This window comes from Nannobrachium achirus (assembly GCF_963921795.1).
Source record: "Nannobrachium achirus genome assembly, chromosome: 11".
In the NCBI taxonomy this organism is placed as follows: domain Eukaryota; kingdom Metazoa; phylum Chordata; class Actinopteri; order Myctophiformes; family Myctophidae; genus Nannobrachium; species Nannobrachium achirus.
In genome coordinates, this window is record NC_137820.1 from 25299425 (window position 1) to 25327224 (window position 27800).

Consider the following 27800-nt stretch of genomic DNA (forward strand, 5'->3'; position numbering starts at 1 on the left):
CCTCCTCCCACACTCACACTCACACACACAAACACAAACACAAACACACAATACATTGTGGTGGGCTGATTTATGAGTTCTTTCAAGCCGCGGCGATTATGTGCAGTGAGGAGGGAGGGGCAGGCATAACAAGCAGCGAGAGTTTGAAGCCCCTGTCTCCAGTATGAAATGTAATCTGCTGAGGGGCGGGAGGAGCTGGGCCTGTGTGTGTGTGTGTGTGTGTGTGTGTGTGTGTGTGCGTGCATGTGCGTGCGTGCGTGCGTGTGTGTGTTTGGCAAGCCTTTGTTTACCTGCACAGTAGAGACCCGGACGCTTAAAGCCAGGTCTGCATTGTACTGTATATCACATTCATTAGACTCTAGAGAAGGAGTATAGCTACGACGTGGTGCAACGCTTTAAAACAAAAGATACAAACAGACACAGCACAGCACTGCGCAGGAGTAAATTGAAACTCATCTGACCACAAACAGTACGTGGCAAGATCTTCGTGTTTTTTCTTTCATCTCTTTTTTCAACCATCCATTCCTTGGGGAGCTCGCATCCCTCTCTCTTCTTCTTCTTCTTCTGCACTCTTGTAGTGGAAAATTAAAAACACGTTCCATTCTCTTGGGCACATACTGAGTCTACGCTCATTGAGTACAACTGTGGTTCTCAAACTTGGGGTCGGGACATTAGCTTAATATGTCAATGGTAAACAAACCAACACACAGTATAAGTGTATACAGCAGCGCTATTCAACCTGCGGCACGTGGGCCGCATGCGGCCCCTGCAGCATGTCCATGCGGCCTGTCATGGTCGTACCAATAAAAAATATATTTTGTCTACTTTCAGTGTGGACAAATAATTTCTGATGTCATTTTCAGTTTCTCTCCAAAACCACTAGGAAACTATTTTTGACTTGTTTTATAAAAAAATACTTTTTTGCTATTTTGTTTGTTCCAAAAGAGCTAACTTCATCATTCCATGACAATCTTTTTGTTCAATGAGGTTTGGCCTTATAGATGGAAATGTGGATGTTTTCTGTGTATTTCTTTAATTTTTAGACTACTCATGTAGTGTCCAAAATATGGACCCTTGGACTTTTTGTATTTTGCTGAGTGGCCCCTGAGCAGTTGTAAGTTGAGTAGCCCTGGTATACAGGGTATCTGCACATTTATAAAGTGATAATTTAAGGACGTTCAAGACCGTTTTAATACCAAACTGGACAAACTGTCAAATATTAAGTAAGCAAGAGGGGAACATTGTGAGAATAGCAGATCTACATGCTCACAACGCCTCGCAACTATTTTCACAATATTTATCTGTGGAACCGAGTCACATTAAATGTAATACATACAATTCCAAGTGCTTGTCAGGATGGGGGTCCCCAGTTCAAATATGTTTATTTTGGGGGTCACAGCCTAAAAAAGGTTTGAGAACCCCTGGAGTACAACATTGCTTGCTCTCTGGTTCGACGTAGCTCTCTAATTGTCAGGCAGGGTGGACCCTTGGGTCATCACTGAAATATCTCTTGTTACACTTCCTTGACTCTTCTTAATGCTCAGTAATCCCTGGCATGCATACTGTATCATCTGGGCATGTTTCCTCTTCTCTAGCTGACATAAAAATCACATAAACTGTCATTTCATGCAGAAAAAGATTGTGTGTGAATGGGGGGTTTACAGGGGGCAGTTGGTTTAATGTGCTTTGCTGAATTTGGGGTCAACGTGTCCTTCACCGCATGAGCATGTGCGGTGGACATAAAAAACCTAGCAACATTAATTATTATTTATAGAGAGCCAATTTAGGACAGGGAGGGGGCGGGGGTTGGGGTTGCAGGAAATGAGAGCACAAACCCAGATTCCAATTATTAAAAAATTCTCCCGGTTAATCGTTCCGTGAAAGTGCCCCTTTTCCGTCTCTGGCACTTGTCAAACATAAATTGCCTGCAATGTTGATTAATTTCCGGTCCTGTGCAGACGGCACACTTCAATCTCCATTCCATTTTGTTCACATGGCTCACCTCTCCAGTCACACTGGCTGAGTTTGAACTTCTTTGCTGCGCGCCAAATTTCTGTCTTCTCTTCGAGCCTAAATAGAAGTTGTTTACAGAGCACAGAGCGGGTGTTGAACGGCTTCCAAACTTTGACACAGTGTTTAGTGGGGCAGGCACAAATGAAAACAGATGAGAGATAGCACCCGACCCCATTCCTCCAGGTAAGACACTACCAGCAGCAAAAACACGCCACGAGAGACGTGTGCGTGTGATCGAACACAGGCTTATATTCAGAGTTTTAGGCACGTGTGTCCTTCAATGTCTGTGCCCGTCTCTTTGTTGATCTCTCGATAAGTCTGTTATACAACTTCAGGAATCCCGGCGAACACATTGTCGATGTCGGGCGCAAACCTCGTATCTCCAAGTTTCAATTTTGTACGTTCTTTCAGAAAAGTAAAGCCCTGCTTCATCCTACAAGACTGTCGCACAAAACTAGTGAAAATCACACAAGCACACAACGCCTCGCAGTGCGAGGCGTAGTATGCTTGATCGGCTATTTTCACTAGTTTAAATCATGCTTTGAACTCATGTGTTTACGGACTTCTTTGCTACACGAGACTGCGCTTTACCTAGCCCTGAATACAGGACTCTCATATACATGAGAGTCCTGGTGCCGCCTCAACATGAGGAGTAGTGGGCAATCGAGCCCTTAACGGTTTGAGCTAGGAACGTCAGATTTAAAAAATAAACTGCTTACCCAAGCCAACTTTGCTAACGATTTGACGCCGCACAACGTTCATTACACGCCGCTCCCCGGTTGTTGAATAAAACGCATTTTTGTCCGAAATTATTTTGCTTAACATAGGACGTCCGCCTCTAGTGGACAGTCGCGTCATCGCATCATCTCCGTTCACTACAATGATCAACCGGAGATGACGCGACTGTCCACTAGAGGCGGACGTCCTATGTTAAGCAAAATAATTTCGGACAAAAATGCTTTTTATTCAACAATCCGGTAGCGGCGTGTAATGAACATTGTGCGGCGTCAAATTGTTATCAAAGTTGGCTTAGGTAAGCACTTTATTTTTGAAATCTGACGTTCCTAGCTCAAACCGTTAAGGGCTCGATTGCCCACTACTCCTCATGTTGAGGCGGCACCAGGACTCTCATGTATATGAGAGTCCTGTATTCAGGGCTAGCGCTTTACCATGCTTATGTCAAGCTGACTCTTGTTACAATAAACCGCCTCTAAAGGAATACGCCTGCCTGCATTCTTATCAATGACCCACTGTGCTCAGTCTGCTCACCACAACAAAATCTGTGACTGTCATAATTCAACACAACACCTATGTTACACATTTGCTCCACCTACATACTAACATATCTCCTACTACTTGAACACGAGCCCGTTACAGCCAAACCCCACATTCTCTGGCCCTACCTATGCAATACATTTGCCACGCACATCCCCCTACTACACCCAGGAACCAATGGCACTTACAGGGCTATTTGTGTATACAGTACATGTGACCTGACGGTCGCTTATCTCCCGATTAGGGAGTCTTACTGGTAAATACAAAATGAAAGTTTTTTCTTTTTTGCAAGGTTTCTACCCGACAATAACGACATATTCGTTTTTTAGAATCCTCCTAGAACCTAGCCTGGCTCCAGACCATAGACCCTGCCCACTCACTGAGTCTCATACTTGTCTTTCAATCGTTTTCCTTAATTCACTCATTTCCAATTCCCCAGGCATACTGCGGTCCCTGGTCGGTGCCAACCCCCGCTGTGTGTGTTGGCCTGGGAGGGTGCAGACTACCATGTGCCTTCACCCATACACGTGGAGTCTTTTCAGCGGACAACGAGGAGTTTCACCAAGAGAGTGTAATGTGGGTAGAGGGTTCACGCTATATAGATTTCCCCCGGGAGAGGTTTATCGTCAGTCCCAGACAGTCCCCAATCCAGTTTTGTGCCACTTTTGCGAGTTTGCTGCCTTTGAAGGGGGAAACAAATATTTAAAGGGCCATGGGCTAAGGAAAGCTTGGGACACTGTGATGTAAGCAATGCAGCAAATACAATTAATATAGGGGTAATTTACGTGTGCCAATATGCAGTCATGCACACATACATTTTGGCTGGATCACACTGGCACACCTAAATCTGTATTAACACACGCATTATAGCCTACATGTTATGATTTCAGCACTATATGACTTGTACACTCTCAGAGGGTTAAATGGACACTGAGGATTTGACTGTACTCTCCCCTCGCCCAGGGCCCACCACCACCCCTCTGCCCTTCATCTCTCTTCTCCCCGGTCTCTGCGTCTGCCCAATTCCCCAAAGCAGAAAAGAACTTATTCAGCACAGGTTCGGCGGAGTCGTGACAGGCATGCGTGAGCGAGACGGCGAGGAGAAGAGCGGTACAGGTATCGACAGGACAAGGAAAGAGGGAGAGAGAGCGACATGAAAGGTAACGGTAGAGAGAGAGAGAGAAGAGAGAGGGGGAGGGAGAGAGAGTGAGAGAGAGAGTCAGCGAGCAGACAGATGATGACTTGAAAGGATTCTCTGACCTTGCTGGGCATTGGTGGAAGGAAGGAAAATCAATAGGTAATGGAGTCAGGGTGAAAGCCAGGAGGACAGGATTGTGGGGGAGGGGGGTGGGGGTGGTCTGGGGGCAGTCTGGAAGAAGGAGGGCCAGGGGAATCAAAGTAATCAATCTGTACATTTGGCCACACGGTGCCCCAGGACGCCGCTTGTACAATACAATAACCTTCTGCGAGGGACGCGGAGCGCATTCTAGCTCTCATCTCATCCACAGCCACCAAAAGGAACCCCCTGACTCCCTGCAAAGCCAGCAGCAACTGTCGCTTCAAAAAGAGAGGGGTTCATACAAGGATATTATATTTATATATATATATATATAACATGCCAGAGACGTTTGCAAAATATCAATAAATGAGTACCTGCGACGAATAACAGTGCATATATATATTTTTTTAATATAGTTATTTTTTGATTTACCAGACTGTAAACCACAAACTAGTCTGTTAAATTGTTAATGCACTCCCCCCTCATTTTGTTCAATTGTCTGTTTTAATGTTATCTGCTCCCTTTGTCTGCTGAATATTGCTGGTACGGACTTATACTGTTGTTCCACAAACTGTTGGAGATATACTATTTTCCACTTTCCATAAGTATTATGTCTTATAATTCCTAATATAGGCCTATATGAGTTAAGTAAAAATAATTATTAATAATTTAACAAAATGAGTGCGGAGTGCATTAAGAATTTAACAGATTAAAAACTTCTAGTTTGTGGTTTACAGTCTGGTAAATCAAAAGAATATCTATATTAATAGATTTTTAAAAAAAATATGAACATGGACTGTTTTCCGTCTCAGGCACTCAATTGTGAAACAGGTTTCTCCAGCCATCTGGAGGCACCTATATGAAGACTTTTGTTGAGAGCCGGGAATACGCATGCTGAAAGAGCAAGGCGTGACTTATCTCTGTTGAAATATTCGTTCATTAAATAGCCTTGTTTGAACTGGCCGTGGCCAGGGTAGTGTAGTGTGTAGTCTGGGAAATCCAGAGCGGTAGCTTTTTCTGGTTCGTCCGTCTATTTCACGGTTCTCACTTTTGCTTCATTTGTGGCCATCAAAGGCACAATGGAGGCCTCCAAGCGGAAAGATAACTAGGGAGAGAAAGTAAGGGAACAAGAAAGAGAGGTTGAGTGAGGAAGAGTCAGAGAGAGAGAGAGAGAGAGAGAGAGAGAGAGAGATACAGAGATAACAGAGAGACAGACAGGGAGAGGGGGGATATAGATGCGGAGACTGTGGGTGAGACACTGATCAATATTTCATCCCTTTTCCGTGGTATTAATTACACCACATCATTGATCAGTCATCCATTAAGTGTCTGGGCTGCACCAGACACAGTCCCATTAAATCTTCCCAGATTCCCTTTCGTGATCTTTTCCCACTGTTATCGCTTCACCGTCTCTCTCTCTCTCCATCCATTATTCTTGCCTTCTCTTCTCTTCTTTCCACTTTGTCCTCTTCCCCTGTTTTGCATAAACAGCTTTTCACAGATCAAGCGAGACTGACAACATAGATCCAAGTCACGGTTCCCCTGCCTATGTAAGTCCCCAAAACACCCACAATCCTGTTTTTGTTTTTCTCCCTCCAAGACACATCTCCCACTGAAGCTCTGTGCAACTGAAAGTGCCTGAATGCATATGCGCGCACGCACGCACGCACGCACGCACACGCACACGCACACGCACACGCACACGCACACACACACACACACACACACACACACACACACACAATCTGAGGCTTCTTTCCATTAGGGTCAGTGCATTGGTCAATCTCCGTATCGCAATAATAACACACAAGCCTAAGCCTCCAACACACACACCCATGGTGTGTTGTTGGAGGACCATGATATCTAAATCACCACAAAGCTATTCCCAAGAGTTCTCCTGCAATTTCCCCCCCGCCGAGTAGGATAAACGCCGGGGTGGAAACCTTGCATGTCCAACACTGTTACTCTTCAGGATTCAAATCCAAAAGTGGCAAAAGTAGCAGATCGACAAGCTCACAACGCGTCGCTTCGTGCTGCGTTTCAAGCTTGTAGATCTGTTACTTTTGATGCTTTTGTGTGATGCTGCAGTATGACCAAGTAGGGCATTAATTTATCAAAAAACACAAAAGTTAAAATATGGAGATAAGAGGTTTCTGCCCCATGGCGACCACACACACACACACACACACACACACACACACACACACACACACACACACACGCAATTAGTTTCTTTTCAAAACAAAGTGACACACCAATTGGAGTGGGGAGCCATGAAAATATCAGTGTCAATCTATGAATCTGATAACTTTACTACACCCTTTACTTCCTGGATTTTAGCTGCAACCCTTGGTGGCCATGACAAGTTCGTTGTTTTGCTGTGCATAAGACTTGCAGTGATCTTGATTTCAGACAATAATGAACCAGGTTAAGGTAATGGCGGCCATAGGTTGGGCGCACCAGGTCAACATCCATGAAATAAGCTTGTAGATCGGCTATTTCCGGGGCGCAAAGCTGTTGTACAACAAAGTATATAAATCAGACTTTTAATCGTTCCTGTGAACGTGGCCTGAAATTCAGACAGAGCCAGCCAAAGTATTTACATGACCCTTGATGACCCCAGTGCTGGAGGGGGGAGGCAGGCGGCAAACAAACAGAGAAGTGCAGACATTTTTGACAGACAGAGGAGAAGCCTGTCTTGTCTAGGTGAATACACATCCCTTCTGTTGGGCAGAGTGAAGGGAGAGACAGAGAGATGCGCGGGGCCCGCGAGGTGTGAAGCGCTGCAATGCAGCTATTATGCTGCATTCACACTACAGATATATAGTTGAACGTTTAGCTTGGTAATTCAATGTTATCTCAATGGAAACCAGCTTTAAAGCTTTCAAAGCTTTGTTCTTTGTGTGTCCTGTATCTTTAAAGCTGGTTTCCATTGAGATTACATTGAATTACCAAGCTAAACGTTCAACTATATATCTGTAGTGTGAATGCAGCATTAGACTATAAATATACAATAAAACTGAGGGAGAGTCTCACCACACCGAAGAGGAGTTCAAAGCTGCACTTCTGAAGTTATAAACCTGCTGTTGCCATGGCGATGGCCTACAGAGGGCCTAGGTCATCCGGAGCAGCGGGAGAGGAGGTTGTTTTTCCTGGTTCAGGTCACTTAATGCCGAGGGTGAGCTCTGTGAGGAACGAACGGACGGCGCTGAAAGGAACCGATCTTTTAATGTTCATTGTACGTGGGCCGACTTGCCTTGTGAGCACCTGCATGTGGAAGTGCGTGCGTGTGTGTGTGTGTGTGTGTGTGTGTGTGTGTGTGTGTGTGTGTGTGTGTGTGTGTGTGTGTGTGTGTGTGCGCGCGCGCAGTGCACACTTCCATCTACAAGAGCGTACTCATCGAATGTATTAATGAGCAGTTTGAAATAGGGATGGGACGATAAGAGATATTATCATTTATCGTGATAAAAAACACTCACGATAATCGTATCGTGGAGATTTAACATAATTTGTGATATCGTCCTCCGTCATGCACTGGGATCAATTCACCTTTTATTTGCAGAGCTGCATATCCGGTACCACTTAAACCCTATAATATACTGTACCGATGCAGTCTTTTTTCACTCTCTGTTAAAGGTGATACACCATGAAAATTCACTTTTCCTATTTTAAAACCTTTTTTTGGGGTCCCACTAGCACCTTCTATCCTCACAAAGTCCCATTTCAGACCGTTGTGTCTTTCTCTGGTTTTGGGAAGGTGGAGGTTAAAAGCATCCCACGGATTCTCAAAACAGGCTGTCCAGATTTGCTGCCGTTTGTGACGTCATAAACGGCCGTTTTTGAAAAAGATTTTGGGGGGGTGGCGCAGTTCAGGCCAAAGGTGGTACTGCAGCTGAAAATGCTCTGAGAGCCATTCAAAAATGAGAGGCTCTCTATTCAGGAGTGGTAATTTAGCCTCAAACCTTTTGAAAAACGTTTTTGGGACAAACAATATGACATAAATACTTTTTAAATGCATGGTGTATCACCTTTAAATGTCTTTGCCAAAAAATAGCCGATCTACAAGCTCACAACGCATCGCGTTGCGATGCGTTGTGAGCTTGTAGATCTGCTATTTTTTGGCAAATGTTCCGCCACAGGATAATGGATTTTGATTATCGCGATAATATCGTAAATCGCGATTTATTTTGCCACAATAATCGTGATATGAAATTTTCATATCGTCCCATCCCTAGTTTGAAAGTCCAAAGCATGCACACTTCTATCTACAAGAGCACACTCATCGAGTGTATTAATGAGCAGTTTGAAAGTCCAAATCAGTTTGCTCTCAGCACTGCTTTCCCCTCGGCTGCACGCTTTCCTAAACCCAGAACTCTCATTAGTGAGACACCGGGGGATTCTCATTGACCTTTACCTCCAGCTCTGAATGAGTCCACATCGGGGTGAAGAGAGAGACACCCAAATCAGCACAATCTCCCGGATAAATAGCTTGGCTTTAACTGGGTAAAAGAAATACACTTGCTAAATATGTAAAGGGATAATGATATAGTCTTATGTTCAGGCACTTTAAACTGAAGAATAGCAGGAAAAAAAGTGCCAGACTCAAGTGCCCAAGTGGTCTGTAACGCACCAATCTGGTTAGCCATCGTCAAAGAAAAGGGAACGCCCACTCGGGTTGTCCCTCTTCCTTTGACTCTGTCTCGAGAGAATGGTAACGCACCAATTTGGCAGAGGTACAGGAAAGAATGGGGGCATAACAGCAAACCTCGGCTTATCCTAAAAGCTGTGAGAAAATATAATATCCTGTCATATTTTGTGGTCTGCATTGATCAATCTGGACATTAATGTTGTTAGTGATTGCCAGAGGTACTGTATTCAAGCCCCCGATCACTGAGAGGTACAGGAATCTGAGGTACTGCTCTCAAGTTTGCCAAATGTTGTGGGTCTACCATCCCTCTTGGCCTAAAAGAAGCTACGCGACTACAAAGCTGAACGTCTGTTTTAGCTGGGGCTTTAATTACGATCCTGCCTGCAGAGAAATCCAGTGCTGCAGACTCTCTGTGCTCTTCAGATAACAGCCATCCAGACTCAGCTCTCACTCCACCCTCGGTAATGAGCATCCCTCCCTTCATCTCTCCTTCATTCCTGTCCTTTCTATCTCCCCTCCCTTTCCCCTGCACAGTAGTTAACAGAGAAGGGTTGTTTCGTTGGGGATTTTCATAGGCAGTCACCAGAGATATCAGGTGACACTCTATTTGAGGATAATAGGGTACACTTATTTTGCAGTGGTGAAAAAAATATATATACGTAGATGACAACAAACGTAGCGCTCTCCCAGCCAGAGAAGTATCCGCCTGGCAGCTCATCTTTAGCATTAGCTGTGCCACCTGTGGTATCAACAATAAACCCAAACATATCCTTTATTGCAAGGTTCAAATGTAATCATTTTAAAATATCATTCCAGCATGTTTTGCTCATTGACTATGCACTATATGGCAGTGGTTCTCAAACCTTTTCATGTCAAGGACCCCCAAATTGACACTTATTAGCCCACGGACCCCCCATTTGAATAGATATGCCAGGGACCCCCATACGAGAAGAATTTTATGGCTCTAGCAGTGATTCTCAACCATTTTAATTTCAAGGACCCCCAGTTTGACTTGCATTACGGACCCACATTTAATCTATCTCTGAGATCTCAATTTATATTGTAAAATCAATGTTAATTTATCTCTGAGAGTGTACAAATGGAACCAAATGGACCCATTTGGTTTCATTTGTGCCACCTGTGGTATCAACAATAAACCCATAACGGTACATTTGGTTCCTAACTATCAATTAGCTGGGGACCCCCTGGAACTCCCTCAAGGACTCCTAGGCCCCACTTTGAGAACCAATGCACTATGGTAAGATGCGGTATAGATAGACCTAGCTTGATTCAACAAATGGAGGAATGCTTTGCATAATGGGTATCTCTCTGGGCAGTGGACACTGGACAGGACAATTATAAAGTTTCCTCCTCTTACAATTTGCATCTACAGTAGATGTGAATTTTTTATGGTGTTGCTTTTAGGGTTGCTGCGGTGTCCAGTGTTACGTGATGTGCAGGCACACACCAATGATGTTACTTTGCTGACCAATAACACAGTTTCTTTTCTTTTTTTAAGGGGATAACCCTCTTAGTAAATATGTGTGTGGCACCTATGTTCTTGTAACGTACTAAGCGAGTAAGTGTGATGTCAATACTTAGTTAGATGACAGGCGGTACAATTATTATGTGAAGATGACTGTTCCGGCTTCGTCTCTGTTTGCACCTGCAGTAGGCTGCTCACAGCAAGAGCGCAAGTCATTTGGCTAAATCTCGATATTCCGACGGCCTGAAAATCCGACGGCACGGAGATCCGGATCCGATGACCCAGAGAGAGAGAAAGAGAGAGGTCGGGTCCATCTGAAGAATTATAATCCAGCATTTTGAGGTGGAAACATGGAAAATGCACAGGCTTAATCATACATTTGTTGAGAGTGAGAACCATAAATTATGGTTACTTGGAGTTGGAGGAGAGCAGAGGTGGTCAGTTAGTAGGCTAACTAGCGAGACCAGAGTCAGACCAGCTGTGGCACTTGCGTTAATTGGTTTGTCACTTTGACCTACTTTTACGGTCTTTATGTTTTTGTGTGTGTGTGTGTGTGTGTGTGTGTGTGTGTGTGTGTGTGTGTGTGTGTGTGTGTGTTTGTGTGTGTGTCTGTCAGTCTCTTCGCTCTCATAGTTGAACAACGGCATGAAAATATAAGCGAATCAACAGAAATTAGAATCAAGAAAATGCGCATTTTGCCTGTTTCCATTCACTGATAAAATGCGATTCTTGGAAGATAGTTCATGTCGGATAGGCGCTAATTTTCCTGTCAAGTGAGACACATTATTGAACATGCACTCTAACCCAGGGCTCTTCAGGCTATAGATTTCATAAGATACGAGAGAGAAGAAGAGATGACGCTCCACTCCACATACTGTAGCTACTTAAACCCCGCAACAGCAATGCTGTTGCGCTATGCTGCATAGCGCACGATAACAGCTGATATACAGTACAAGCTCATCACAGCTCGTTGCGGATGTCTCTCTCTCTCTCTGACTTTAAGGCCATCGGAACAGCACCACGCGCCCAAGTCATTTCACTCGCGAGTAGGGGTAGAAAAGTAAACAAAGTTTACTTCACAACAGCTTGTTTGAACTAAGCACAAGCGTATACCAGCATGAGTACAATTGAATCATTTAGGCTACTTTACAACAACCTGTAGACAATGATTTTCAATCATGCTACTTATTATCTGTTAGTGTCTCTGGTTCAATGCCAGGCATGTTCAATAGGTAACTTACTGGTTGAAGTTATTTAAAGCCGATGAGCAGACGGCACCACATCAATGGATGGCACCCAATTAATTAATTAAAGTAGGCTAAATCCAATATTACTGGTATATCAGTTGTTAAAATTAGTTTATTAGTTGGTGGGGAAATCCCCACACCTCGGAAACCCTAGTTCTCCTGTGTGATGGCTCTGTTGGTGTCATTGCAGGTTAAGGAGCAGAGCACCTCTCCGGAGCACATACCTTTACCCAGAACCATGGGTTCCAAAGAGAAACTTTGTCAATTTTGAATGTGGGCCCAATGACGCAAAACAACGCCATGTGATCACGGGCATACTCAAGAATCAAAGGAGGGGGCCGCCCGCTGACTTAATGGTCCAGGCGCATACCACTTAGGCATTGCCACATAGGCATGGATGCCTGGCGGCTGCGCCGTTCGATTCCCGATCCGGACGACCTTTGCCGCGTGTCACTCCCCATCTCTCCCCCCCAGTTCCTGTCGGTCTATACTGGCCTATCCAATAAAGGCATAAAAGCGGTTTAAGCCCAAAAACAAATCTTAAAAATGTCACTCACTCGTACAGTTACAAGTAGCAAAATGTTGGTGGGACATGTTCAACAGTGCCCCATTTCCCTTTAAGCAGAAGTTTACTGTGAGGGGATACACTTTTTAAAGCTATGATATTTCAGCATTTTATATATGAATGTACAGGGGTGAAATGATATGATATAGTACTTTATTGTCAGTTCACACTGAAATTTGTCTTGCGACACAGCAGCCATGTATGAAAGAGTGGGCGGGGTGGAATGCAAGAAAAAGAAGAAAATAAAAAAAGGTAAAGTAAGGGAAAGTAACGTGAAATGGCCATGACGGCTCAAACTGAGAAGACAGCTAGCTGACAAGTGAAAAGTTTTGGTTAGAGGGACTGGCGTGGGCGCGTGCGTGTGCGTGTAACTTTGTGCTGACGTGTCATGGGACATGGTCTCCCGTTCGCAAATTTTGTCAAGAGTGTCTTCAGACTCCCCAAGCTGCCAGAGTGAGATGGAGAGAGAGAGAGAGAGAGAGAGAGAGAGAGAGAGAGAGAGAGAGAGAGAGAGAGAGAGAGAGAGAGAGAGAGAGAGAGAGAGAGAGAGAATGCAGTTATAGAACTGACTGCTGGGGGAAGGAGGAGTTGGGAGTTAAAGGGAGGAGGAGTTGGAGGAGGAGAGGTGACAGAATAAAAGGACAAGCCATATGTGATTGTCACCGGAGGCGCCCAGAAGTCTCTGGATGGAGGGGATGGGGGAGTTGAGAGGAGGAATGAGGAGTTTAGAGGGGGAGAAGGAAGGAGGTGGGGCAGGGACTTGGCAGGGATCAGAAAGCTGGCTCCCTACCGACACCAACGAGAAGGTGACTGCAGTTTTAATTGAAAACAAGCCTCTATAATTTGAAGCATGCGCTAAGAAGATGTGGGATGAAGAGGGAAATGGAGAGATGGAAAAGCGTGCATGCATGCGTGTGTGCGTGTGTGTTCACATTCTAAATTGTACATATTATATGATATGATACGATATGATATGATGTGTTGTCATTCACTACACGAATGTCTGTATTTATATTGATGCTTTTTGCACTTTTTTACTTAAATTATTTTAGTACCTTTCTTGTATTATAACTTTTTATTACAGTATTTGTATTATAAATATACACGTATATATTGTATTGTATATGTTGGACACTATGTTGGACAGCATGACGGAGTCTTCCACACCAACGTTTCACTGCACATACACATTTGGCAAATGAATCTTCTGAGCGAGTAAGAGAGAGAGAGAGAGAGAGAGAGAGAGAGAGAGAGAGAGAGAGAGAGAGAGAGAGAGAGAGAGAAACACAAGAGAGCAAGTCATTCCCCTTTAATAAAGCAAGTGTTTAAAGTCCACCTACAACATTCCTAACTTTAAGTGGAGTTGGTTGAGAGGGCCAAAGGGGGGGATGAGGAAAAGCAGCAGGAGTCCAAAAGAGTTCAAAGCCGGCTGACGTCTTTGACGATCAAACGTGCATGCAACAAAAGTGTTGCATGCGTTTTTTTTTTCAGCACACCCAACGGTAATCGGCCTTACGCTTTGGGGATGTTACGTTTTCGCCCACCTACTATACACTGGGGCTGAGGTTCTGACAGGGGAAGGGGGAGGAGACTGGAAGACTGAAGCTCATTTCAGCAAGTTCATTCACATTTTGCGGTGAGTTTAAACAGCCATTATGGCTGGACGGCTAGAGAAGTGGAGCAGAGCCAGAACAGTGCAGTTGGATCCAGGTAAAGGGTAGGAGATGCAATAACGTGACTGTAAATATAGGCTACTGTAGATCTGTCTAGGCTAAAAGGCACTCATTAGGGCTTGAAAGTGTTGGGAGACTTACGACAGCCTTTCTCGTCACTCTTGTCGAAGCAGTCGGGCAGTCCGTCACACTGCCAGCCTCCCGGGACACACTTCCCGTCTCCACACATGAAGTTCCCAGGGATGTTACACTCCGTGGTGAAGTTATTCCCCGGGAGCAGCTGGCTCTCTGACAGAAAGATAGAGAGAGAAAAAGAGAGGAGGAGGAAGAGGGACATTTATTATAATCTCAGTCCATGCAGAATTTGAACTCCTAGATCAGGTGTTTTCAAAGTGGGTGACGGGGCACCCTGGGGTGCCGCAACGGCAGTCCAGGGTTGCCGCGAGATAATTTGATAATATTTGGAATTTATAAGTACAAAGTTATTTTCAGTCAGTTCTAACCAAAATGGCCATTATCTCAAAGTTTTCCTCACAACATAATCACTAAAATATCGTCAGTGTCGGGCTGAAACCTCGTATCTCCAAGTTTCAAATGTGTACGTCTTTTGCCCTGCTTCATCATACAAAACTAGTGAAAACAGCCGATCTACAAGCCGATCTACAAGTGCTTGTAGATCTGCTGTTTTCACTAGTTTAGTACAGGTTTCCACCCGACAACGATGATATGCTATAAATATAAGGTGCTGGGAGTGAAAATTATAATGTAGGGGTGCCTCGGATTAAAAAAAAATATTTATGGGGTGCCCTGAGACCCCTGTCCTAGATGATAAATCATCTTAAATCACGTATCTATCCACAAGTTTCCGCGGGAGTTTACTGGAGGCTATCGGGACCAAACTTCCGGGTTTAACAGCAGACATACAAGCTCACGTCGCGTCGCAGATGCAACCCGTTACTTGTGAGCTTGTAAATCGGCGCCGGAAGCTCGGTGCAGACGTCTGCGCAATGCACTATGGGGCGTAGGAAACTCGTGGATAGCACCTTCATCCATAATAAAATGTGCAACCATGCAAGGAATCTACTAATCAAGAGCTGTTAGCGTTTCAGTGTCTCGCTCAAGGACACTTCGACAAGAAGCCAGGAGAAGCCGGGGATCGAACCAGGAACCTTCTGGTTCCAAGACGTCCGCTCTACCTCCCGAGCCACTGCCCTACAAGGATATTGCAGTCAAGGGATAATCATGGATGTCAAAAGGCGAGGTTATTATAATCTACCACCTCCTTCTGAAAAGAAAATATTAAACGGCGGCTCCATTTCTATAGCTGTATCAATCTCAGAGCAAATAAACAGAGGACAATCTCATGAATACAAATACACAGGGGGGGGGGTCATTCACTGATAGCAGTCTAGCAGGCAAAATAGTCAATCTAGGGCTGGATAATATTACTCTAGGGCATGATAAGGACACACACACACACACACACACACACGTGCACGCGCACACACACGTGCGCACGTGCACCATAGAACAGACAGATTATGCAAGTAATTGCATAATAGCATAAAATGTGGATGCACGAATAAATCCTTGTGCATTGTCCATCTTCAATCTGTGTACATGCACACACACACACACACACACACACACACACACACACACACACACACACACACACACACACACACACACACACACACACACACACACACACACACACACACACACACAGTTGCAGATACACACACACACACACACACACACACACACACACACACACACACACACACACAGTTGCAGATACACACACACACACACACACACACACACACACACACACACACACACACACACACACACACACACACACACACACACACACACACACACACACACACACAGTCGCAGACACACACAAACAGGAAATAAACACATTAAGTGGGATGGATACTCCTTGAATCGCCGCGAGGCATTGCTTGTTGACGCCGTTCAGCCATGGAGTAATGGTCTGGAATGTGAGACACAGGCTTTTGGCTGAGGTTTTGACACTGTGGTGAGCAACTCGGTCTCATAAAGCTCACAAACAAAGCTACGGGGCTCTAATTGGGAGCCTCGGACAGACCAGAGAGGCCGCTCTCACTTGCTGCGCTGAAAATGAGCTTAGCCGATGGAGCCGTTCCCAGTGTGATACAGCAGCACCAGGCACCACGTCTGTTGCAGAGGTTGGTGCTTTTATGACCTGGAGCGATGTGGTGATGCACTGCCCAGTAGCCACAAGCCAGTACTGCCACAAACAGCTTAGCCACTAAGACTAAGCTCCAAACCTCACAAAACAAACTGATTCGGCTACTTCTCGACCTGGGGCCCATGACCCACGTTTCTCCCACACAATTTTGCTAGCCTAAGATGGCTCAGCGTTGAAGACAGGGTTAAACAACTAAAAATGGGATTGACTAGTCAATGCAAATCTGCCCTCCATCCCCTCAGTACCCACATATCTGGCCAAACATCTCCAAAAAGTTAGCGACACCCACAGCCACAACACAAGAGGGAGCGCACACAACCCATAAAGGTGCCTCCAGTCCACACCAAAAATACTACAGGAGACTCTTTCTAACTGTTCACAGACACAGACTGCAAAGAACTGCAAAAAACTAAGCAAAATTATTTTCCAGCCAACTGCACGCCGACTGTAGTTAATGTACGCAGTTGTGCGCATGCGCACTGTGTTGCCAGGTCTGCTCGTTATAAGAGACTTTGATCCTGTTTTCTGATAAATGTTGCTAGTTGTGGGTTACTTTTGTTTGGGCTTGTTTCTGAAGTGTAGTTGCTTATTTGGCCTTGCTTTCAACATTCTTTTAGAAAATAATGTATGTAAATCTATGTAATAGACTCAATAGGTGAAACTGGTCGTTTTTTTTGGGGGCTTGTTTTCATAGACCTGGTCGCTTGATTCACTCAAATAATCTGGCAACCGGAGGGGGGAAGGCAACGGACGCTTTCCACCGCCTTCTGCTGGTTAAAAGTGCACTTAAGACAAATATGGGTAAATTCTCCTTCTACAACACTGCCACCCAGGTGTGGAATTCCTTGATTACCTCCCTTAAAACATGTAGCTCGCTGGCAAGCATGGCATCCTTCAAAACTGCCCTGAAAACTCACCTTTCAGGAGGCCAGAGACGCGTTATTGGAAATCACACCGCAGCTCCAGGGAAACCCCGCCCACGGAAGCTTTTGATTGGCTGAACCGGAGCTAGGGAGCGCTCCATTGTAGTCACTTGGACAGGGCGTTTATCGTGGGCTTGCCCAGGCCTTGCGGCCTGGGCATAAATATAACGATTGCATTCACCTGCGGTGCTCGGGCGCGAAGAGCAGGACCAAGGTCCGCTGGCCTTCGCGCCGCTTGCAATGTCGTGGACAATCGACCGGCTCCGCCTGGAGCTGCGGCGTCATTTCCAATAACGCGCCAGAGACGGAGGTAGTTATCACTTCTCCCATAGACAGGCAAGAAGTGAGCACACCCCCTTACCTTAGCCCCACCCCTTGTTTACTCTATCCTGTATATAAGCCTATAGTGTTTTTATAACTGAGATGTTATTGAATGTTTTCCTTGCTTGCTATTTGTTATGACCATGAATTGAATACCTAGGACTTCCAATGTAAAAAAGACCACAAAAGGACTTATTTGGGATGTTCCTTTTAGGCAGGGTGTTTAACTGTACTTGTACTGTACTACATGTCTATAGTATTGACTATACTTGTACTGTTCTCTGTTTTTGTCTAAAATGTTCAAATCAATCAATCAAAAACATCCCCGACTTAAAATCAGAACCTTCCTCACCCAGGAGTCAGCCCAGCTCCTCATCCAGACATCAGTCACATCAAAACTCGACTAACGTAACTCTCTCCTCACAGGCCTCCCAGCATGTGCACTTAAGCCTCTCCAACTGATCCAAAATGCCACAGCACGATTGATCTTCAACCAGCCCAAATTTTCACATGTCTCCCCATTCACCGCTCCCTCCACTGGCTCCCGGTTGCAGCCCGCACACCGCACAGAGTACAAAACACTGATGCTGGTCTTTAAAGCAGCCAAAGGTATGGCACCTAGCCTCCTTACCTTCAAAGCTTGATAGAACCCTACAACCCCACCCATTCACTCAGATGAGCTGACACAGGGAGGCTGACAGAACCCTCGCTAAAAACCCCAGGACAATGATCCACTCGTCCTAGACTCTTTGCCCTCCTGGTCCCCAAACTGTGGAATAAACTCCCTGTGTCACTTAGAACGGCAGACTCGCTCCCTTGCTTCCAGACTCCACCTTTCAGACTCCACCTTAGCCCATAGCACTTAACATAGCACTTGTCTACGCTCAATGACCATACATGTTTTTAGATAGCATTTTTATCTTTTCTCTCTGGTTCTCATAGCATTTCTTTAAATAGGTGCAACTGTATGTTCTTCTTGGATTACTATTGCTGTGCATTTGATGTATTGATATTTATTTATTGATGTATTACCTTGCTTATTGTCAGTCGCTCTGGATTAAGAGCGTCCGCTAAATGCCTAAATTGTAAATTGTAAATCACTAGAGTGAATGATGAAAAATGAGGGGATGGTGGAACTTAAAAGGACCTATAACATAATCATGTTTCATGTTAGTTGGCAAATGTTGTGTGGAGGGAGTTCGAGTAGCTATTTAGTTCTGCTGTTCATAAAGGGAACTTGGTTGTTGTTGTTCCTGCAGGGGAATAGACGTTTGAAACTGATAGGATTAATTCATTATGTTAATTAAATTAATGTTTGTTTACTCCATAATGCATCACAGGGAAAAGGGAAAATATATTAATTAATCATACAGGCGCCAATATGCTTTGGCCATACGTATGTTGTACATAAACCATTCCATTTATGACTGCATTTTTGTTTGTTTACCTGTTCTTCAAAGTCATTAAACAACTAGAAGCAGTGCTCTTCCGAGCACAGGTCTCCACCAGGCCGTGCGTCCTGGTGGTGCTACTGTATAATAGGCCAATGTAAAAAGGGTGGCATATGTTCTTCACCTTAGATCTTTCATGGCAATCGGACGCTGCATGCATGATTTGAAGCATTGTGTTCCAAAAATGTGTTTTACTAAAGTCTACCTGCTGGTGGCGCTATAACAGGCCAATGTGAAAAAGGTAGCATTTGTTCCTTGACCTAGTGGGAATATGTGTGGCAAATTTCACGGTAATCGCAAGCTGCGTTAATGATTTGAGGCATTTTGTTAAAAAACGGAGCAATCCTGCAAACTTTGGAAGCCAGTATTAGCCAATCAGGATGGAATATGAAATATCAGACGGATCGGACTTGATCACATGACTATAGAGATACTGTGTACCGATTTGCGTGATTTTTGGATAAAATCTCAAGGAGTAATATCCAAAAATGTGTCGGCCCAAAGGTGGCGCTATAAAAGGCTGATGTGAAAAATGCAGGGCAAAGGTTTATCCTTAGCCTCTAGGGAATGCGCTTACAAAGTTTGAAACTGATCGATGGAGTTATAGGTAAAACCACAAATCGCCCTGTTATAGCGCCACCATGAGGCTGATTTCAAAATTTTAAGTGGCATTTCTTCTTCGACCTAGTGGGAACATGTTTGCGCGATTTCATGATAATTGCACTTTGCGTTTGGGATTTGAGGCATTTTGTTCCAAACGGCTCAATCCTACAAACTTTGAAAGCCAATCTTAGCCAATCAGGATGGAATATGAAAAATCGGACAGATCCATGTCGATCACATGACTGTCGAGATACTGCCTACCGATTTGTAGGATTTTTGGACAAAATCTGTAAGAGTAGTGCACAGAAATGTGTCTTGCGAACATCGGCCACTAGGTGGCGCTAGAAAAAGCCCATTTGAAAAATTTAGGGCAGAGGTTCTAGATTGGCATCCAGGGAATGTGTGTGCTCACTTTGGCAGCGACCGGGCCAACGGTGACTGAGATTAGCTGCACACAAACTGCGAGGACACACGGACGGACGGACGCACGGACACACGGACGGACGGAGGGGAAAACATACTCTCCCCCATGCCTTCGGCTGGTGGAGACAATTACCATACTTACTTGAATCAATGAGTCAATGAGTTGGCTAAACCTCATTGCACAATTAACACATATGGTGCCAACCCCGAGTTTCCCGAGTTTGTATTGGTACTACCGCTGTGCCAACCCCGAGTTTCCCGAGTTTGGGCCGTTTTTGAAAAAAATAAAAGTTTTTTTTTTGGACCTCCAGAAATGTATTAGGCATGATCGCGATCGCGAAATTGCATGTTTAACCCCCATACCAACTCATTCTTTCAAACATGGCAGCCATGTTTGTTTACATCTGAAGAAAACATAATGGCTGATAAATCATGAATGCCTGAACGGATTTCCAAGCGGATTTTTTTGTTTGAAAGCTGTGAACAGCATCTACACACGTGGTGCATCATCTAGGCATGCGCGTGCACTTTTTACACAATTGCACAATTACATGGAAGTCTATGGTAACCATGGCAACGCAAGACATTGAAGAGAAAAAATCATTGCAACATAAAGCCCCTTGCACACAGGACAGTTGCGTTTTTTTCGTTTGCGGCATGAATAAAACGCATTGGATTTGGTGTGCAAGGCTGTGCGGAATCGGTGCTGCGGATCCAAAAAGGAGTCATAAGGAGTGATGAGTTTTTTACCGCATGCGACAAGACGCACAAATCGAACTGGGTTCGATCGAGAAAAAAACGCACGGCGGCAGCCACTCGTCGCACGGCTAATTCGGAGCCGGTGTGCATGAGGTCATAGAGAATCATTGTTTTCTTTTCAAAAAATTATATTGTCCGTTTTATCCGTGCGGTTAAACGCGCCTGTGTGCAAAGGGCTTTAGTGTTAATAAGATATTGTTCATACATTTCCAGGGATTATTTCTGGCAAGGCTTTTCAAATCAATCCACACTTTAAAATGCTAACGCAACAATAAAAATAACAGTGCAGGGAGGTAGATTACTTGAAAACACGTACGAGGAAAATGGTCAGCAATAATGTCAAGTACGCCTATATACTGTGAGATATTCAATGAGCTACAGATGGTATGGTCCTTTAAATACCCATTGGGTCAGCATTAGGGCACGGTCACAAACATTCGCCTCTCATTCACCTCAATTCTATATGTGAGCAAAGGGGCTAATAAACCATTTGCTTCCCATTGTGAAGCATGGAGTGTGGAGCTACACTTTGGTGAACCAAGGTTGACCTCACTTGGCTGTAGTTTTCTTAGAGAGACCACTCAAATGGACTTGCACCCACTAAAAACCAGTGAACTTTTGCCTACACGTGCATAATATGCGTTAATGAGTACCCCACCAATCACAAGGATGGGGTCACGTCGAACCACAGGCATATATTTGCAACCTCCAGACATCACATGTCATACCCGACTATGAGCACTCATTCTCCTGGGCAAGTACCATGACCAGTATAATAAAGTATAATGAAGTTCTATTACTGCATTGCCTATACAGTATTTCTCACCTCAACTTTTTTCAGAAACATATTGTTGTGTACTGTTTAGCTATATAACAATGAGATTAGTTTAAAACACCGCCCCCTAGTGTCACATAAATAATCTAAGCTCTGTGTGGAGGATTGACTGACAGGTGGTTGTTATGATACTATTGGTTAAAATTGGTTAACACCTGCTGATGTAAACACACATGCTTTTGTTTGACAGCAAGTAATCAAGATTAGACTATTAATATAAAGAAACAGACAAGATGGTAAATAGGCAGACCGGCTGGCAGGCAGACCACGTCACTGACTCTGACATATACCATGAACAAAAACCCCATACACCCATATATAGGCATGTCACTATCACAGACATAACCATGAACAACCCCATATGCCCATATACAGGCATGTCACTATGACTCAGCAGACATAACCATGAAGAAAAAAAACATATGCACATATACAGGCATGTCACTATGACTCAGACACAACCATGAACAAACCTCATACACCCATATAAGCATGTGAATATGACATGTACATGTATGTACAACGGGTACTCTGACAAAGCTCCCGACACTATGACTCAGACATAGGCTATTGGTTGGATCGGTGATGTGACGTAGGTGTGAGGTTCCATATATCAGCTCGAACTCTAGTTGTGAGGGCAGAGTATAATATATACTATACTATACTATACTATACTATACTATACTATACTATAAATGGGGTGATATTACTATGTAGGATGTAGGTCATATTGTATACTGTGCAGGTGACCACGGTGAAATAATATTGAATATATTAATTGTGTATATATATTGTGTGTATACATGGATGTAGTTATGTTTGTAATTCTTTTGAATATGTTTGAATGTTTGTTTCATCACGAACAGTGAAATCAGTCATGTAAAGATTTACTATTTTTGAGTGTTCATTCACTATGAACTTTTATCTTAAATGGAAATGTTAATTGTTATGTAGAAAGGATAGGCATAAATAAGCTTTGAGCTTTAGCCTATGCCCTTTCGATCACCCAGAAATTGTGGATTGAAGTGTGTAATGTTTTTTTTTTTGTGATGACTTTGAGGATCGAAATGAAATAAACTAAACGTAGGCCCGAACCTCTAGTACTCTAAAAGGGCTCATCGCCTAACGGTAAGTACCCTCACAAAAAACATGCAATAATCCTGGTCATGTCAGCCGATGGAGGGGAAACGAACTGTTTGGAATAACGTGTTCCTTTCACACGCTACGTCCTACCGGGTAAATTCCACCTGTCAAGTGATAAGAAGTGGCCTGCTCACTCCTCATGCATTGAAGGAAGTATGAGCTCAGTTTGGGGCTCTCTCCAGGTTGGCAGAGGGAGAGTAGCGCACAGGATGACAGTTTAGGCAATTGGCACTGGGTGAAAAATGGGCTCATCTGGGTGCCCCCCTGAGCCAAACCCCTCCACTTAAGTGAGTGGTGGCAGCCAGTGTGTTAAAGTCATATACCACACCTTTTGTAAAAGGCTTCAGCTCATAACTAGGGATGGGACGATAAGCGATATTATCGTTTATCGTGATATCGTCCTCCGTCATGCACTGGGATCAATTCACATTTATTTGCCGAGCTGCATATCTTGTACCACTTAAACCCTCTATAATTGGTGAAAGGTACTTATAATCAGGGTATCTGCACATTTCCCAAGTTCAAATTCAATACTTTTTAAGGCTTTTTAATACCTCTGAAAAGACAAATTCAATACCATTACCGCGGCAAAATAATCGTCAAATGTAAGGCCACATTCATAAATCAGAGACAAAGCAGTGTTTGTCAGTGGCAAAGCAGTGTGTCAGTAAAAAGCTACCATATACAGTAGGAATACTCAAATGCACATGCAAACCTGGACAACCAATATTCTTATTCCGGTCTCTTCAACAATTATGTGGGCAAATATTGACCTTCACTGTAACTTTGACCTTTCAAATTCAAAAGAAAATCATCTCTCCCAATTCATTTTAGTACAATCCCAGTACTCACAGCAATACTGCACAGGACCTGTCCAATTTGACCCAAACCGGCCTGTAGTCCAAAATGAGTTTGACACCCCAATGTCACTCAGTATCACTTAAAACAATCTTAACAATTAACAATCTATATGCTGTACATCATTTCTGCCAGAGAGGGGGGAAAAGAAGAGAGCATAGAGAGAGGGGTCGAGCAGCGAGGATAGAGAGAGGGGGAGAGGCCTGTCACAATTATTACATGGACATGATTTTCAAGATGTGTCGTAGCTCAACTGCCTTATCAATTTCACCATCTATGGCTAAGATCTCCTCTCTGTTGTCCTTTGCCCGTCTCCTCGTTGAGTTAGACTTTGTTATCAGTGTTGCCATTTTGGTCCCTGCACTGTTCTCTGCCTGTTCTCAGGGGTTAAAGCAAAAAAAACAACAGAAACAGGCTCCTGGATCTCGCAGATTTTGACACCAGGACCTGAATGGCTTTCCTGTGTCAACCTTTTCATCCAGCCAAGCCCACATCCATTTGTTTTTGACCGCGCTGAGCACGTCCTAGCCTTTCTTCACAACTATCAACTAAACTAAAACTCCTTATTGTCGCTGACTGAACCGATCCCACACGTGGGTAATGTTATGAGAGAAACACTGCGCAGTAGTGGAGAAACCTCCGCCTACTAGTACTGCCATGAACACCAATCATGATATGTTGCGTCTGTCCCAAACAAACATTGCCCAGAAGTATTGCATAAGCATCTATATGGATAACCTTTGTGAGTGAAAATAAATCCCCTTGAATCTCTGATTTGCGAACATAACAAGTGTTCCATTGCTTATTTTGATACAAGACAACGTAAGCAAACGTTTATTGACAATTACTGCATAGTTGCCTACCTGCTGTTTTCATGATGTAAAACTCCAGTGACTTCCATTATTCCTGTGATTTCATCTTTTGGACACTGCCATCCATACAGAGCGAATTCCATAACTTCACCGTTAAAATCCCGTAGTACTTTGAGTCACAAAGTGACACGTTATGAGCTTGCAGACCTGCACAACGACAGACACCCAGGCTATAGTATAGCTAAGCTAAGCTAGGCTAACGCTTGGTGTGAATGGTGTCAGGTTACAGCTGCTGCTCGTGCAGCGGCAGCTAGCGTCCAGCCTGTTGCACATACTCTACGTCGGACGGTTCAGAACCAGAAAAAAAAAATACGGAGTGAAACGCATCAAGTCTGTTTGCGACACGTTTATTCATTCTGCCCCAGATAAAATTCAATACCCCCACTCACAGTATTCCATACTTTTTAAGACATTTTAAGGCCTTGAATTTGCAAAACTAAATTCAATACTTTTCAATGCTTTTCAAGATCCGCGGGTACCCTGCTTATAATATACGTACTTAATACAGTATTGTTTCACTCTCTATCAAATGTCTTTGCCAAAAAATAGCCGATTGTTGAGATGCGTTGTGAGCTTGTAGATGCAATTATTTGGCAAATGTTCCGCCCAAGGATAATAGTGTTGATTATCGCGCTAATATCGTGATTTCTTTGGTCACAATAATCGTGATATGACATTTTCATATCGTCCCATCCCTACTCATAACCCCCTTTGTTTGGCATCCCCTTAGACTCAACCAACCCCTGGACTCCGTTAACTCATTGCATGCCAGGCCCGATAGTCCCGAGATTATTTTAATGTCTTTCCCTGCCAGGCCCGATAGTCCCGAGAATTTCCGCCATTTTGAAAAAAAAAAAAAAATCAAAAAAAAATTCTTTCCAAAATTTTTTTTGGACCCCAAAAAATGTAGTAGGCATGATAGAAATCGCGAAATTGCATGTTTAACCCCCATAGCAACCCCATCTATCAAACATGGCAGCCATCTTTGTTTACATTTTAGGAAAACATAATGGCTTGTATCTCATGAATGCCTGAACGGATTTTCATTCAGATTTTTTTGTTTGAAAGCTGTGAGCAATGTGAACACACGTGGTGCATTATCTAGGCATGGGTGTGCATGATCCGTGCACTATGAATTACATGGAAGTCTATGGAGACCAGATGCAACATTGAGTACGAAGGTATGTTAAAATGGCGGGGAATGTGTTAAGTGACAGGTGCTGTTACATCAGCACCTCTCTCCTGCTGCCCTCTCGCTCCAGCACATTCACATCCAACGACTATAGAGCCTCGCTCAAATGAGGCAGAACAGCCGTCGCCCTCCTCAGGATGATGCAAAGCCCTCTTTTGTCTCTCGCAATAAAGGGATGGAGGGAGCACGGGATGAAGAGAACCGATTTAGCAGAGCAATAATTAAATAATCATTTAGAGTAAATTGCGGGGCATTGTCCTAATTGTTATTTCTCTCACGGGCGCGAGAGGCCAAGCTGAAAGCTGGCCTGGAGTGATCTGCATCGTGTTGTGAGTTTGTAGATTGCCTATGTTTATGTGCAATACCTGTGCAATACCCAAGTGCAATCAAGAATAAATCAGGATTTAATGGACACACCACCACTGGCCAACGGCCAGCATGGGAATATGTAGCCTGCGCGCGCACATGCACGCACATACTCATGCGCACACACACACACACTCTCTGCTGGACATCTCTATGCTGAACAAGAGGAGCAGGGACACACAAATAAAGACTTCAGGGAAACGGGATGGGTGGTCAGTAGGTTAATTGCAGAGCTGCTTGGAGAGCTGGAGTGGGCGTGTGTGCGTATGTGTGTGTGTGTGCGTGTGCCTGTGTGTGTGTACGGCCGCGTGTGTGTGTTTACTTGTGTGTATGTGTGTGTAACTGAGAGAAGGTACATTTATGTATTGACACATAAAGTAGAGAGAGAGAGAGAGAGAGACAGACAGACAGACAGACAGACAGACAGACAGACAGACAGACAGACAGACAGACAGACAGACAGACAGACAGACAGACAGCTTACATCTCCTCCCATGGGTTTATAACACTGCCAGCAGCACACTCCAGTCCAGGAGTGATTCCTGCATCCTAATGATATATGAATGAATGTGTGTGTGTGTGTGTGTGTGTGTGTGTGTGTGTGTGTGTGTGTGTGTGTGTGTGTGTGTGTGTGTGTGTGTGTGTGTGTGTGTGTGTGTATATATGTGTGTGTGTGCGCGCGTGCGTGTGCGGCTGTGCGCACGTGTTTTCTCTTTTTGGCAAGCTCAACACACCTTGTTTGTGGGCCTTCTCCTCCGCGGCATCGATACAGTAATGAGATAGACTGCTTACAGTGGTTTTTACCACCGAGGTAAACTAACAGGCCACATCATTACCAGCACCGCTACAGAGAGCTGTGGCTGTGCACAGCTCATTACAGGCCCTTTATTAGCATGTTAACCAAATGATTACCTCACTGCAGTTGTTGCCTGCTTACCATAGCAGGGCCAAGGTGACCCGCGCGGAAGGATCTAATTGATTTTTGCATGGGATCTGTCACGCCCTCTCCCTCATCCACGTTGCATTTCATTTACTATGATGGAATGGATATTAGCCCAGGCCAGGGCCTTAGTTCCTCAACGTGCAGCTGCACACAGGGGCGTCAATTGGGTATGGCAGGGGTATGCGGCTGCCATACCCTGGGTCCAGGGGGGAAAATAAAAGCTACTTTTAAATATAAATCCATGAATGTCTCTTTGTCTATCTGCGCTGGTTATTATGTTCAGCAGGTCAGCTGCACAGGTGCAATGCATTATTGTTAATTGTGGCACGTTTACTAACATCATGCCAAGTTTAACTGCACTTGAATAACCGTTCCAGGCTGCCATATCCAGCCCAAGAAACCGTAGAAACCTGTGTAAAAAACTGACAAAACTTGTTTTTTTCAGACATTGTGAAAATAGCCGACACAATAGAACCGTGTTATACAAAATGGAATGCCTCTTTTCCATGAGGACTCCCATTTTTTCCATACCCTAGCTTTTGCTGAACTGACGCCACTGGCTGCACAAAACAGCTGTGTGCCGATGCGGTGACACGCTGGGTGCAATAACGTGTGTGTACCTGCGTGCGAGCGCTCGTGCACGTGTGTGTGTTGGTGCAGGAGAGGGAGGAAAAGAGAGA

General features: G+C 44.3%; 1 protein-coding gene across 2 annotated transcripts in view; it reads right to left on the reverse strand.

Annotated features, from left to right (window-relative positions):
* The window catches only part of ldlrad3 (low density lipoprotein receptor class A domain containing 3), a 143322-nt gene that overhangs the window by 70159 nt on the left and 45363 nt on the right, over nucleotides 1-27800 (reverse strand). For both annotated transcript variants that reach the window (XM_080736664.1, XM_080736663.1), the window contains exon 2: nucleotides 14328-14474. In XM_080736664.1, coding sequence (XP_080592790.1) covers nucleotides 14328-14474 — 147 coding nt within the window. The remainder of the gene's footprint in view (nucleotides 1-14327; nucleotides 14475-27800) is intronic.